Genomic DNA, 15,801 nt, shown 5'->3' on the forward strand with positions numbered 1-15,801 from the left:
ATTTTATTTTTATTTATATTCTTGTAATTTTATTTTGAAAATGTGTCACTTCTGCTTTTGTGCACACATTTCCTTTATTTAATTATCAGATAGAAATCAAATTCAATGATCGTGCTTGTATTATCTTCTGTGTGTAAGAAATGAGGCTGGGGCCTCTTTTTTTTCCTGCAATACTTTTCTGTCTGTTTGCAGTCAGAATTTTAATTTCACAGAAATGCAATTACCTTATGGGAAGGAAGGAAGGAAGGAAGGAAGGAAGGAAGGAAGAAGGAAGGAAGGAAGGAAGGAAGGAAGGAAGGAAGGAAGGAAGGAAGGAAGGAAGGAAGGAGTACGTGATCAACTGTTGTGCACTACATGCAAATCCTGAATGAAAATATCTGCATCTACTGTAAATGTGTTGCTGTAATGTTCAAGACTCTTTGAACCATTCTTTGAAACTATTTTCTAATGATGACACATCTTCCTTCCATATTTCTGTAAAAAAAATAAAAAAATATATAAGTGCAAACCCTATGCATGAAGAGATTCTTTTGTTGAGACTTCCTGTTTGTCAACATGTGGTCACGTATGTTTCTCTAGAGTTTGCTCGCCAACAGCAAAAAGCAGATCTTCATATCTAAGGCAAGGCACTGGATATGTTGGAAAATGAAGCTCACAATCGCATCAGGTTTAGAGAAAACGCTTCTTGTAGCTGGATTTTCTCTTATCGCAATAACTTCGGTGTGTCCTGTCCCAGGACGCTGGCTAACTTCTTACAGTGCTAAATCATCATGGTAACTGGTCGGAACCAGGTTATGAAGTGGATAAGTCCCGCCTCCTGACCAATCAGTTCTTTGGAAAATGACCAGCCCATTGTTGGAAGATCCTGGTTGGGGCGGATCTGACGGTTGTGTTTAGGAAAGACAGAATATTAATGGATTAATGTAATTCCTTCATATACTATGACATCCTTTAGGAAAGGTATAGATTCATACACTATAATGATGCTGACAGCATCATACTACATACTACAGTGAAACAATGTGCTCTCATCCCAGTGTGTGTGTGATACATTGAGGAGGGTGTCTGTTTATCATCTGATGGATTAATATTGTATAATCTCACGTTTTTAAGCATTAACAGTGTCAGCAGATTCCTACATGTGTTCCTTCCTTCCTACTTCTTCATATTTTTTAATTACTTATTCCAGTGACTTCAGTTGTTTTACAGTTTCTCTGTAATTGTGATTGGTTTGACTCTGTAATCTCCACCTCTGTCACAGGAGCGCGCACGTAGCCTGGCTGAAATCACCTCGCTTGAGTGAACGTATTTATAACCTGCTTTGTAGGACAGGGGCTCTCTGATGGACAATGTTTGGAAGCCCACTAACAGAGAGATGTCCCGGATAGATTTATCCAGCTTTGTAGTACAGGCCCCAGGAGACCACCACTAAGTAAGTAAGTAATGTTTATTTATATAGTAGCTTTCACAGACAGAGGTTACAAAGTGCTTTACATACGAGTTCATTCAGACTCACATTCACACACCAATAGGACAGAGCTGCCATGCACGGCACTAGTCAACCACTGGGAGCAACTTGGGGTTTACTTCAACACATAGACCAGTATAGACTGGGATCAAACCCCCAACCTATCTATCAGAGCACGACCCTTCTACCACCTGATCCACGGTCGCCCCAGGCACGTGTAACTCAGAAATCTGCAGAGAAATATGAACAAATATACACACTTCAGTGTCATTGACGTTTAGGCAACACAAGGCCGTTAGAGGCAATGATCTGTGTTGAGCATACACAACAGTCAGTCAGACAATATCGTTCCCCAGATTGTAGATGATACATTGATTAGTGTTGAATTCCATTAGCAGCGTTGTTGTTGTTGTTGTTTTTTTGTCTCGACAATATAAGCTGTAACGGGTGATGCACACAAGACAGATACATGCAGAAAAAGTCACTTGAGTTAATCATTTTTACAGTTGAAACAATACAATTGTTTTTGTGGTGTTGATGTCCTTTATCTGAGCAAAGGGCAATTAAAACAGCTATTTTTTGTTGTTTGTTATTTCCTATTTATTATATTAATGCATTTTCACAGCAGGTTATGAATTAATAAATAACGGATGCAGTCGGCTAAATCGGAACCATTTCCTGGGTTGGCTCAGTCTTGTTGGACCACGAGTCCTCCTATACTCCACCACCTGCTCCGTGAACAGGCCGCTGATGCAGAGTGCCAAGGGAATCTTCATGCACTTCACAAAGACCGTATCAATTACCTGCTGAATTAGATTTCGCCATATTGTCTCAGTTTAATATTGCATTTTATGTGAGTGTTTTTAATAATTCCAGCAGCAGTTCACGAGGTGGGTATCCTGATATTGCTTTTATAATCATATTTCACTGTTGCTTCGTTAAAAAAAAAAAAAAAAAAAAAAAAAAAAAACTGTTTTAGAGTTTATCTGTCTTTTGCATCTGCAAAGGGACTTAGATGAGCGATCATAAATGTGGTTGTTACTGACGGTCTGTAGCTATTTGAATGAGCAAACACATGGATGGATGAACAAAATCTAATAAATCAATGAATATTGTGTGAAGTTGGCATGTTCTCCTCATACATGCATGTAATTGAAGTCACTAAACCAAACCAAAGAAGGGAATGATGAATGAACCCATTACATGGTCACTGGTCTTAATAAAGTGGTATATAATATAACCACTGGTGGACAGTAAGTACAAAGTATTTTTTTAAAACTACTGTACCTAAGTTGAAGTATCTGTAACTTATTTGTTTGTTTTTTTATTTGGGTGCGGGATACTTCTTACTTTCACTCTACTACATTATTTGAAAAACAAATATTGTACTTTTTTTTTAGTTTAAGAGTAACTTTTTTTTTTTTTTGCTGAATACAAATATATTTAGGTATGAAATAGTGCCGTTGATTGATTCATATTTTGTTGTAAAATGTCAGAGTGACTGCCCTCTATGGGTTGAAACCCGGATATTACAATTGATTTTTGCTATTGGCTGAGAACAAGATCATGTGACATTTTAGGACCATCTTGCATCACAAACAAGCACTGTTAGCCCCGCCCCTTTTATAAAAACCAGCACCTGTGGGCTCTACACTCTGTGGTGAATAGGTTGGATTGAGAGATGAGTGAATAGAGTCTGAGTAATGAGTAGCTAGTTAACATAGCATAGATTGTTCATTAGAGATTTTATAGTATAGACTGGGCGTGACTTAACTGCTCCAGGAGCTCCACCCATAATCAAGGCACTTTTTTAGTTGCTCTTTAAATAAACCCAGTAATGCTCACAAGTCACAAGTATTGGAAATTGTGTTTTTTTTTAAGGATGAAAATACAGTTGTTGCTAAGATTTGGGCTTCCTTCTAATATCCAAAAACTTGACTGGTTGATTGGAGTTTCATTGAGAGCTGGAGATAGGCACTACCATCAAATAATAGCTGACCTCCAATGTGTTCAAAAAATTCCTTGATTATGGGCATTAGTGCTGTAGCAGTAAGACACATCTACACCGCTGTGCACAGAGACAGACAGTAATATACACACATAGCGAGTTAATTTGCCACTACAACCACAGACACACAGTCTGTGAAGCTCACACACAGCCTTACAGACACCACTCAGGGGCAAACAGCCCTGCTCTCCCACCACCTCACGCACATCGCGATAAGATGCACACACACGTCCGCGCACACGCAGAGACAGACGGGAATACACTAATAGCATAGATATGTCGGAAAATACACACATAGTTTGATGAACTCAGAATATGGTCTTTATAGAAGCACAGAGTGAAAAACGGCACCGCTATAGCGGCTGTTTCACACGGAACACAATGGACTTCCTCATTTAGGCTGTCAATCAATGCATACTGAGGGCTGGGATTGGAGGAAACCCTCCTCCCGCCTCTCAGCTTTTATAGGAGGGGCGGGCCAACAGTAAAAGTTGATGACACAGGGGATCCTTAAAGAATTCGTTTCAGCCAATAGCAGAATTCACTTGTAATAGCCGGCATTCAACCCTTAGTGGCCAGTATATCTGACATTTTACAACTAAATACGCAAAATTAAAATACTTTTACTAAAAAGTGAAGAGTGGGACTAGGATTAACAAACAGCACTGCTTAATACCCAAATACTTATGTATTCAGCAGAAACAAGTGGGTTTGGGATTTAGTTACTCTTTAAGTTCCCACTTGTAGTGCCATTGCCTACCCCTAGGGGTACACGTACCCCCATTTGAGAAACACTGCTCTAGGTGACCTGACCATGTGTCATTTTGGAGCATTTATGTGACGGAGATGAGACTTAAAATGCTTTTTCAACAACTCCTTTGTAGGCAATTTAACTTAATATATAGAAACCAGCTGTGTATGGCATTCATTTTTCAGAGTCCAAGTTAAGACCCTTGCAGGTTTGTAGATGTAGAATAGTACAATACTATCCCCAGTAAAGGTTCTGCTACTCTCTGATCATGGGGGAAAGCAGTAGTACAAAGTGTTCTTTGAGCTCCTGTTGTCCACAGAAAATAAAAGTGCAGCCAACACTGTTTTATCTGCATGGTTGAATGGACCATGGCTGATCGCTCTCCCAATCACTTTAAATGAAAAGCAACAAGAGGTGAATCATTTTGATGGCTGTCCTTAAGTGCACCTTTTACATCAAATGTGGCCCTGCCACAAGTGCTCAGCACGGAACAGGATGTGATGAAAGTCGTCAGGCGGAGGTTGTTGTGTGATTCTTTGAGCTTAAAATACTTTTATGGGAGAGTTTCTCATAAAATTGGATTTGTTGTGAAACGAGGGCCTTTCATACAGAACAGGTGATTTTTCAGACAAACGTTTGACGACCTGCCTGTGGGTAGAAGTTCTTTGATAGACGCACAAACGCACCATATACGGTATATATACATTTTTATATATCCAAATTGGATCTACAGAAATCACCGAGAGTAAATGCGTGTGTGCTGGCAACCTGTAGTGGTTTATCCAGTCATAATGTGAGCTGGAAATAGACACCAGCAGGGCTTCATGACCCTCAGTACAGGAATAGGCAGATGTAGATTCAGAAGATGGTTGGTTGCAATAAATTATTTTTTACAAATTGCTTGGTAGAGCAGTGGGTATAGCACTGCTGCCCCAAAGAAAAAAGGGTCATGGGTTCAGTCCTTCATATTTCTTTACTAAATATTTTCAGCTTGGATTGAGTCCAATGTTGGAAAAGTGTGTATAGAAAATAAATTGCCCTAGATAGGCATTTTGTCATGTTATTAATTATGGAACAGTAGTTGTTTTTTAATTAAGTTATCAAATCACAATCGTTTCCAGACCACAGTAAATAATCTGTAACATGAATTTGCATCTAAAGTGTAGTTGTTGCAGGTGAGTCTCACCCATGGGTGATGCGACACCCGCACTTTAATAAAGACAAAAACTCCTCCCAGTCACACCGAAAGGGTGTAGGTTAAATTAAAGCTTATAGCTTATGTATATATATATATATATATATATATATATATATATATATATATATATATATATATATATATATATGTATATACAGTTTATACACTCATATCAAACATATACATACATACACATGTACAAAATAATATACTATTTCATGTTTACAACATAAATTTCATCAATTAAATTCAGAGTGGCAATATATACAGTACATTAATAAAAACCTTTTATTATGTTTATGTAATAATAAAATTTTATACCATGATATACATATTATATATTGTTGCTGTCCTAGGTAAAGTTGTTGCTCTTCTTTCTTATACTTACTAATAATATATGATTTAAAAGCTTTTTAAACTGGTTTATGATGGTGCTTTGTTTTATTTCATCCTTTAGGCAGTTCCATAATTTAATCCCTGCTATTGTTATACTCATCTTTTTCAGTGTTGTTCTAGCGTATTGGATCTTGAAATGTAGTTTTCCTCTTAAATTATATTCCCCTTCTCTCTCTAAAAATCTTTTTTGCAACCATTTTCTTAGTGCACCTTTACATGCTTTATAAATCATTTGGACAGTTTTGAGTTGGATGAGCTCTGGGAGTTTTAAATCTGGTGTTTTTAAAAATAATCCATGTGCGTGTTATCTGTATCCTGCGTTATGTATCAGTCTGATGGCACTTTTTTTGCATTATGAGTAACAGTTGGATGTTCGTCATGTATGTATTTCCCCAAACTTCTAGACAGTAACTCAAATATGGTAAAACAAGTGTACAATATAGAGTGTGCAATGCTTTTGGATTAAGAACATGATTAAAAAAGAAGTATAACAGAAGGCAAAAAATGGTCCAAAAGTGGCATGAAAAGAGTAAAAAGTGACTAAAATGGGCCAAAATCAGTCAAGAGTGGCAAAAACATCTGACAAAAAAGAGGAAACAGGTGGTAAGTAATAGCAAAAGGTAGCTTAAATGTGGTATACAATAGTGAAAAAGGGCAACATTTTGGAACAAAAAGAGGCCAAATGTAGAGAAAAAATAAGTTTATTTAGAAGTTATTTATTGGGCAAAAGGTAGCTTATTTGGATGAAAAGTGGGGAAAAAAATGGTTAAAGAATCGACAAAAATTGGATAAAAATGTAAAAAGGAATGAGCAAAAATGGACAAAAATTAGGAAAAAGGCACATTTATTGGTAAACAGAAGTTGAAATCTGAAAAAAATAAAAAATATTTTTTTAAAAAATTGGAAAAGGAGCAAAACTGGGACAAGCGAAGTTGCAAAATGGCCAAAGAAAAAGGTAAAAAAGTGGTTAAAAGGTTCTCCCATTTTAAGGTTTTCTGGGGGAATAACAGCTTTATCTTGGTTTTAGTAAATTAATTTAATAAACTAAATTGGGAGTCATCGGTTGCCCTACCCTGAGAACACCCTCACTTTTAAAATTGCTGCTCCAACCCTGGTTGTGGCATATTTCTGTTTATTCACATGGACAAGGCCTGGTGTATTTACTATAGGTAAAAAAATAAATAAAAAAAAGATTAAAAAAATAATAATAATAATCCACTACCCAGAGTAAGTATGTCCAGAGTTAAAGTCAAATAAAACATGGTTATTTTTCATCTGCAATTTATTTTTTGTCTTTTTTTCCTTATCAAAAAACATAATATCATCAACTTATCTGAGCTCATTATAGTATCGTATCGTGAACTCAGTATATCGTCTCATCTCTAGTAGTAACTATGGGGCACTTTTGGCTCGTGAGCCGTATGTTTTACACTTCTGTCAGATTAAATCTAAACTTTTAATCAGGCCTATTTATTGGATTGTATGAAGTGCAGATAAATCCTGCTGGACTGGAGCATCACTGTAAGGTGTCTCCACCCAGACTCCCACACCCCGCCCCTCCCTCTGCCATTGGTCCGCAGGCCCAGAAGGATGAAGCCCAGAAAGGAGGGTGATCTCCATGCGCACTGCTCTCCGGCTGAGCTCGTGCAGCGCACGCCACACCACGCTCAGCCAAAAGCGAAGATGCTTCTTCTGCTCCGCTCTACACAGAGTGGCTCTCTTCTGCCTGAGCTCCAGCCCGTCCTCTCCGCTGGTTTACCGCAGGAACTTCTCCTGCCGCAGCCCGTCCGGCTCGGAGGAAGTGCTGCGCAGAGACGCCGGAGCTCCGGAGCTCCGTCACCTCTGTAGCGGGTCCGCGGACATCTGCGCGCCGGGATGGGTGCGCGGACGGACGGACGGTACTTCTCCGTGACTGGCCTTCTGCTCCTCATCTGCGGCTCAGCATCCGTGAACTCCAAAGGTAGGACTGACTGACGCGCGCACACTTGACGCGTGTCACCACGTTGGATGTGTGAAGACGGAACGATTTTACGCACAACTAGAGAAAAAAACCGTGCCACTTTTACCAAAGCTTTGCACTCAGTCCAATGCTTCCGAGCCATTTTCAGCACTTGATTGATCTTCTGACTTTGTCATGCCACAGTTTGAACGACATTCCCCTCAAAGCTCTGCAGAGATTAGTTTTTATTTTTATTTTGTGGGTCTGTCAGATCAAACTGTCAACTTCCGTCCATCTCTAAACAACAGCTGCTGTCACATTTGATTGTGTGCATTTATTGAGTATGTCTTCATCCCTTTGGTGCACTCTGGGCTCCACGCTTTCATGCAGATACGTCTGTGCAACAGGCATGTCCGTGCGTTTTAATCCTCAACCCCCTGATGAGAAGGAAAATGATGTTTCCTGTTGTCATCCTGTGCAGGACATCAGGGAATCTAGGCGTATCTCAAGCCTTATACCCTTTTTTTTTTTTTTTTTTTTTTTAAATGCATTGGAGAATGCAAGCCTTGCAAATCTGTGCATACAGATCTATGTCAGGCTATGGATGGATAAGAAAGAAAGAAAAAAAAAAAAGAACTACACATCTGAGCAGGGGTGGACTGGGACCAAAATTCAGTCCTGCCATTTTCTGTCCAGAGCAGGACAGAACCACATAGAAGCTTTAAGTCAATGATGCTTAACTTTGTCTTAATTTGAATTATTATTCCTTCAGAAAACCTTAAAAAGGGGGAAACCTTTGAACCTTTTTTTTAACCTATATCCTTTGACCATTTTGCAACTTCCCATTTTTGCCCTTTTTCAAAAAGTTCAGACATTATTTCCAGACTTTAGCTACCTTTTGCCAATAAATATCCATGTTTTCCTATTTTTGTCCATTTTCGCTCATTCTTTTTGACTCTTTTCATCCAAATACGCTCACTTTTGTCCAATGAATACCAATTGTTTCCCTTTTTCCCTGTTTTTGTTGCACAGTTTTGCCCTTTTTCACTATTGTATACCACATTTAAGCTACCTTTTGCCATTACATACCACCTGTTTCCTCTTTTTTGTCAGATTTTTTATCCTTTTTCACTATTGTCAAATTTTGCCGTTAAAACTACCCTTTGCTAGGGCTGAGCGATATGGTCCAGAACTCATATCTTAATTTTTTTGTTCTCAAAATGGCGATATAAATCTTGATAATTTAAATTCAAATGAAGTCTTACCAGAAAGACAATTTTAGTGTCAAAATTGCTGATACAAAATGCCACATAGGCACGTATATTAACAGATAGCTGCACAGTATGTGCAACTTTAGGCTTTTTGTGCTGTTCTGAGAAGTAGAGAAAGTAGCGACTCCTAAACAGGTATTTTGATACAAAACAAGCTATATATTTATCTATATAGGCGATATTGCAATTTTTGACATATGTTGAATTTCAATATATCGCCCAGCCCCACTCTTTGCTATTACACACCACCTGGTTCCTCTTTATTTAGCCATTTTGTGGCCATTCTTGACTGCCTTTGACCCGTTTTATTTTCTTGCCACTTTTGGACCAATTTTGGCCACCTTTTTGTATGTCTGCCTCCACTCACTCGTCAAAAAAACAAAACACGTAGCGGACTAGAAGGGTCCTCTTCGGATTGACGGCCCACCGGGACCATGCCTGGTATGCCAGATGGTCAGTCCACCCCTACATCTGAATGTATAAAGACACATATTTCACCCGCTATCCAGGAATCAGCCTTTGCATTGTGACTCATGATGTGTAGGATACTCTATTGCAGCAACGCAAAGTGCCAAAGCTTCCTTAACTTCCCCAGCAATGGAAGCTGTATGTGGAACCATAAGGGAGCACACTGGCCCGCCTCTTTTCTTTTTTGTGAATCAATGAGTATTAAAAACACATGGCCCTGGCACTCCTTTGCCTTCCTTAGACCTATGCAGAGCAGTAGCATTGAAGAAGAGCTTCTGTGTTGGAGACATTTAGCAACCAAGGATGAGAACATGCAAACTCAATATTCAACTCCACCCAGGGCCTTTTGGCTGTAAGATTTCAAATGTTTTAAATATACACTCCCTCTAAGACAGGCGTGGGCAACCTTATCACAGCGGGGGCCGCAAAAATGTGATTGTATCTGATCTGAGGGCCAAATTTCAACATTCATGTCAGCATTTGGAATAATGACCAATCGGAGCATTACCATAGGGGGAAAAAGCTAGGCTTCTCTTTTATTTTGTCTGGGATTTTGACATTTTCTCAGCTTTTAGTCATTATGTGTGTGTTGGTTATTTTTTGGGTTCTTGTTTTAATTCTGTGTATTTTTTTGTTGTCATTTTGAGCATTTTTGTTGTCGATTTGTGCGTTTTTAGAATCACTTTAGGTATTTTTGTTGTTTTTTGTATTTTCCAGTCCTTTGTGGGTCTTTGGAATTGTTCTGTGACATTTTGTTGTTTTGTGTGTTTTTGCAATCATTTTTGTTTAAGTGGTTGTTGTGTCTGTCTTTGTTGTCATTTTATGTTACAGTATATGAGTCATTTAGTATATTTTGTGAATTTTTTGTGTACTTTGTGCATTTTGCTGCCAATTTGTGTGTTTTGGAGTTATGTTGTGTATTAGGTTGTGCTTCATATTCCTTCCCACTTTTTGAATTACAATTTTTGGGGATTTGCTTTGGGAGCCGCACAGAATTTGACTGAGGGCCACATGTGGCCCCCAGGTCGCCAGATACCTATGTCTGCTTTAAAGGGTACTCTAAAAAAAAAAAGCTCATCAGTGTTTTTCCTCCCTACCTGTCAGCGGTGGTGATGATAAAGCTGATTGGTGTTTCCCATCGCTCAGGTTATTGTGATTTTCACACAGTCGTGCCGGGATGCATTATCCATTAAGATGAGGTGTTACAAAACCAGCCAGCAGCCCTTGGAACCATAACATCACAGTGGTTTCCTAAGTTCCTCATAAATCTCCTCCCCCACCATTGAACTATTACAACAAATACAGTGGTAGAATTTGATTCTTGTATAAGATGACTATTCTCTTCCTGTGGAGATGATCTAACTCACTTACATCAGCAGGTAGAGCTGAACGGAGGGCAGTTGTGATTGAGGTCAGCATCACGCCTGCTCTGATGAAGGCTTTATATGACTTCCACTGATACTGAGCAGAACTGTCCTTTTTCTTTAGCCTTGAATATGATGTTGTACCGCAGAAAAATGGATGTGTGGTGAAAGCAGAGGAAATTGAAATCACCGACTGGTCATGTGGTACAAAGAGGTAAAGAATCTTTCAGTTAATGTCTTGTTGCTTAAGTAGAAACTTTGAATAATGACCAGTAGAAGCAGTGCCGGTGTTGATCCTTGATAGTTGTATAACAGCAGCATGTAAGGCACTGGCAGATGTCCAGTTGTGTACCCTACTGTAAGCTGCATTGTAAGACAAGCTCCTGCAACCATGAAAAAAAAAAAAAAAACATTTTTCTTAACTCATTCAATGCCATCCATTTTCAGAACAGCTACCCCCCTCACTGCCAGCCATTTTAGAGCATTTTGACTGATTTTTAAAGACCCACAGGATATTTTGTACTATGACAATCTGAAACCAGATTCTGAAAGATTAGTCTCTACTTTCATCAGATTTTTTTTTTTTTTAAATTTTTTAGCTTGTTTCGTTTTTCCCTAATCAGCAGTTGAATTGAGGCAAGTTTCACACAAATTGCCAGTTTGTGACAAAAGCTGAGAAAAAAGGCTTTTTCTGAAAAAAACCTCAGTGACTTCGAAACTTTTTTTTTTTTTTTTTTGCTTTAGTGACTCATTCATTCATTGGTTTCTTTTTATAAAACAATGAAAACAACACTGAGACTGGATAATTGTCATTCACTGACCAAACAAAAACGGCTGCTAATGCTAATGACGGGCAATTGATTATATTTTAGTACCTCCTAAGCCATGTGAGAGCTGGAGCTAGAACCATGGTAGTACTGGTAAGCATTCCAGATGTGTGTTTTTTGTCTGTTTAGCAACAGAAATAGTCTTGCCTGTATTGTTTGTTTTCTGACACACCTAAGCAGTGAATAGTACAGACCTGAAAAAAAAAAAAACAGTGTTTGGTGAAATAATGCTCAATTGAGTGGAGCTGAGAGACTCTGCATCTTAAGGAGAAGGTCACAAGTGTAAGGCTCTTAAGGGAAACACTTTGAACATTTATTAGCTACCCTGGATAGAGATATCCGCACTTCAATTCCAGTTGGTCAAAACGAGTAATGCAGATATTTAGACTCTTCTCTGTCGTTCCCAAATGGTGGGATGAATTACCCAACTCATTCAATCTACAGAATCCCTTTCTACTTTTAAGACACGTCTGAAGACATTTAAGAAACACTTAGGCACTTGGTCTGAACCTTCTCCTCTTTGTCCTTAAGGGTAGAATGAGTCAGATGGCGTTGTTGAATGACATTGTTGATATTGATGTTGAATTTACTTGTGATTAGTTCTAGTTAGATGAAGTTATTGTAGTATTAGATGGAAGCACCTGCGTCCAAGCAAACTTGAAGCACTTTGTTGCACTTACAAATGGTTTTCCTCCAGTCTAAATTCTTGCTTGTGTTGTACGTCGCTTTGGACAAAAGCATCTGCTGAATGAAATTTTAGAATCTACATCCTTCTACCAAAGCAAATTCATGTCACATTTGCCATTCATGTCTATGGGTACGTGATTACAATAAGATACATCTCAAAATGTCTTTTTGACTATGCAGAATGAAAGTTAAAGATATCTAAAGTGCCATGTTGCCTAGTCAAAACTTCCATTCTGAATGTCTTCAACTCTATTCAATTAACTATATTTATATTGTTCGTTTTTAGCTATTAATCCATTTATTCAATTTATTGAATATTTGGTATTTGTCGATTACCAACTTCAAGTTGTTCTTTATGTTCTGAAGCAGTCTTTGTCATTCTATGGCTCTCCAGCTGCTCTTACAGGAAAACTGCTTTGCAAGTTTCAAAGGCCATAAATGTAACAACAGGTGTCACACGAACAAATTCCCTCGAGGACGACTCCTTTAATCGAGCCACGGCAACCAGGCTTCCACATTGGGGTTTTTGCAGCGCTCGCTTGCACTTAGTGAGATTTAAGCTTTTTAGGATCAATGGCCAATGTTTGCGAGTCTGTGTTGGATGAGAACGAGACTCACGCGAGAGGTCACAGAGGAGGGCTCCTCTGTGTATGGCACTGTAGTGTGGAGGAGTAGCATGGCCCAGAGGGACACTAGAAAAGGCTTTTCAGCAGCGTCTCAAGCATCTAAAGGCTTCATAACTTGATGATGCCTCTGCATTCCTAGGGTTGTTATTTTAATCATTGGCATTAATTGTCTTCTAACAAAGCTTTACTTTTACATGTAAAAAAAAAAAATCCTAACTCATGGAAGATTATCAGATTTCTGATGGAGGTTGGTTAATGTCATTCGTTGCATTTGCTAATACAGTAAATGACCATGCATCGCCTACTAATGCACCAAATGGTTATGATCTCACGACCACATTTAGAGTTATAAATCACATTCTCCATGCACATGTTCTCATCCCCCCTGGTGGTCTTTCTCATTGGGAAACATTAGCAGTGATTTCCGCCTCTCCTGTTCCAGAGATGTACAAATGTGTCAAGTCCGCCTGAAGTAAGCATCACCACATGGCGTTCAATGTTGTCTGTCTGTTATCTGTCACCAAAACATCCTTTGGCATGTGCATTTCTCAGTTCTTCCTAAGGTGTTTTCCATCTACATTGACCTTGTGAGTGCACATCTATGTCCTTGTTTCTAAGGTAGGGCATTCAAAATAGTGAGCAGGAGCAGCTTTTGTTTTCTATGCACCAAAAAATAAAAGTCTCAAGGTTTTCTTATTGTTGTTGTGCCCTGGGCTTTCATGAAAACAGACAAAGGTCAAATCTGTTATTTTCTGTCGGAGAAAGTAAAGGAGTTCTTATATTTCCCTACCGATCCAAGAATGAATCATCATAGTCAGACTGCCATGAGTGACAACATCTGCAGCTCAGTGCCCTGATTTACATTTAAATGAAACCAAATGGCTGTACATTCAGAAATGATATACAGTAATGATGATGGTAATAAAAGCAAAGTCCTCTTTCGTAATGGACCTGCTCTTGCTTGGTATTGCTGTCATATGGAGATTTTTTGCAGGTACAGTGGAGTGAGTTATGTCTTTGCTATGTCAAGACTATTACCTTCACATTTCGAAGAGTGGATTCATCAGCATGCTGCCTAAGAGGCCTAATGCGGTCAGCAATCAGCCCTGCAGCTCTATGGGTTTCTGTCTGCTGTCGGACCGAGGGCTGCAGAGCGTTGCTGAGCCATTCAGCTTTCTCCCAGCTACAGATTGTCATTTGGATTTGTAGCTACAGGCTTGCCTTTTTTTTTTTTTTCTTTTTTTTTTTTGGAAATGCAGCAATGCATTCAAAATATAGTATAGTATAGCCCTAGTATAAGCATTTATTGGTTAGAACGTAATCTGTTCTGTACCACTACCTAAACTGGAAAAATAAGGGTCCACCATTATGGCTGACCAAGCAAGGCCGCTCTAGGATGACATATTGTCTACTCAGCATGGTGAACACAAACATTAGTTATTAAACAGCAACACCTAATCCTCGAGCTGCCCGAATTCTTTTATGGCGTTGTCAAACTTTTTTAGGGCCAAAAAGCTCTCCCAGAGCAACCCTCGTAATAGTCACTGCAGTTACAGCCTGTTTATTGCCATCTGCACTCATAGATATTTTAAGAATTACTTAGTTTATCAGTAAATCACTACTTCAGACCTGCTTAAAAAAAATCTTTTTAAATCAAAGAAGATCGTGTAGATTCAAACAATTAGCCGTTTCCTCAGACCTATGCATAATTAACTTGCTGAAGTGTGAAGATTTTGCATAGAACAGTGGCACAAGTGAGTGATTCTAATTTATATTTAAAGGGTTCCTATAGTAAATTTGAATTGCAAGCACTATCAAAAGATCAAGTTTATTGCTACTGTATATGTGTATCAGCCTGGTAATGTTAGTCTGAAGCCACAGGAAGTAACTGCTGTTAGCACCATGTTGGCTCCTTCATGCGCTGGTATAGCTGTCATTGTTTTGTCAGGAATAGCGTTTGATCTCGATCTTTCAGTGGGTTCTGGAGTTACTTAAGTCTTGACTAAGAAGTAGGACTTACCTTTAGGTCCTCAGAGGTACCGGCTGCTCAACTTGTTTGTGGAGAGCAATTCCATGCGGATTTGGTGCAGTTGTAATATTGCGTCCCACGATGTCTGCTATGATTGAATGCTCTTTAGAACAGTAAGACTGTATCAGCACACAGTCCTTATTTTGGATTTGCCATCATTCAAATCTCTGGTGGCCTACTTCAAAACATCTCTTATCTTAAATCTTTGGCAAAAATCCATATCTTGGTTGGTAGCAGACCGATCTTTGACATTTGACTCCATGATGTAGGGTTGGTTACTCAATTACCCTACTAACTTTGATCCAGATCCAAATTGTGCATTTCATTGTGATTTGTCGGAAAAACATCTGGACATACTGTTACATTATTAATGGGGATAGACATTTCATACAACCCTTTAAAGTGTGAATCATTATAGTACCAGGATCACTGATCTGGTAACTGCGACTATCTGACAAAGACAATACTTCTGAAACGCTGTCAATCTGTAGAACACTGTCTATTCACAGCAGATAATCTACAATTAACCTACGGCTGTTTAAAAATGGCTCCTCCCTGTTAGTTTCACCCCAATTAATACAATTGTTCTCCAAAGAATTTCTAAAGAGTTTTAATTTACAGTATTTATATGAACGTATTTTGTTTAATACATAAATGATGTTGTAAACACGGTGAGCACAGATGGTCTATAAACTGGTGTACAAGATACATAGTTTTGCACATTTAAATAATGCCTTAGTTTTAATATCTTCTCAATCTTATAGAAGAT

At 38.7% G+C, this 15,801-nt stretch overlaps 1 protein-coding gene across 2 annotated transcripts in view; it reads left to right on the plus strand.

Moving 5' to 3' along the window:
* The first annotated feature begins 7,461 nt into the window (after positions 1-7,461).
* The window catches only part of unc5db (unc-5 netrin receptor Db), a 290,269-nt gene continuing 281,929 nt past the window's right edge, over positions 7,462-15,801 (plus strand). For both annotated transcript variants that reach the window (XM_028458242.1, XM_028458243.1), the window contains exon 1: positions 7,462-7,781. In XM_028458242.1, the coding sequence (XP_028314043.1) occupies positions 7,697-7,781 (85 nt within the window). In that variant the 5' untranslated portion in view covers positions 7,462-7,696. The remainder of the gene's footprint in view (positions 7,782-15,801) is intronic.

Source organism: Gouania willdenowi, chromosome 9 (genome assembly GCF_900634775.1).
Source record: "Gouania willdenowi chromosome 9, fGouWil2.1, whole genome shotgun sequence".
Taxonomy (NCBI): Eukaryota; Metazoa; Chordata; class Actinopteri; order Blenniiformes; family Gobiesocidae; genus Gouania; species Gouania willdenowi.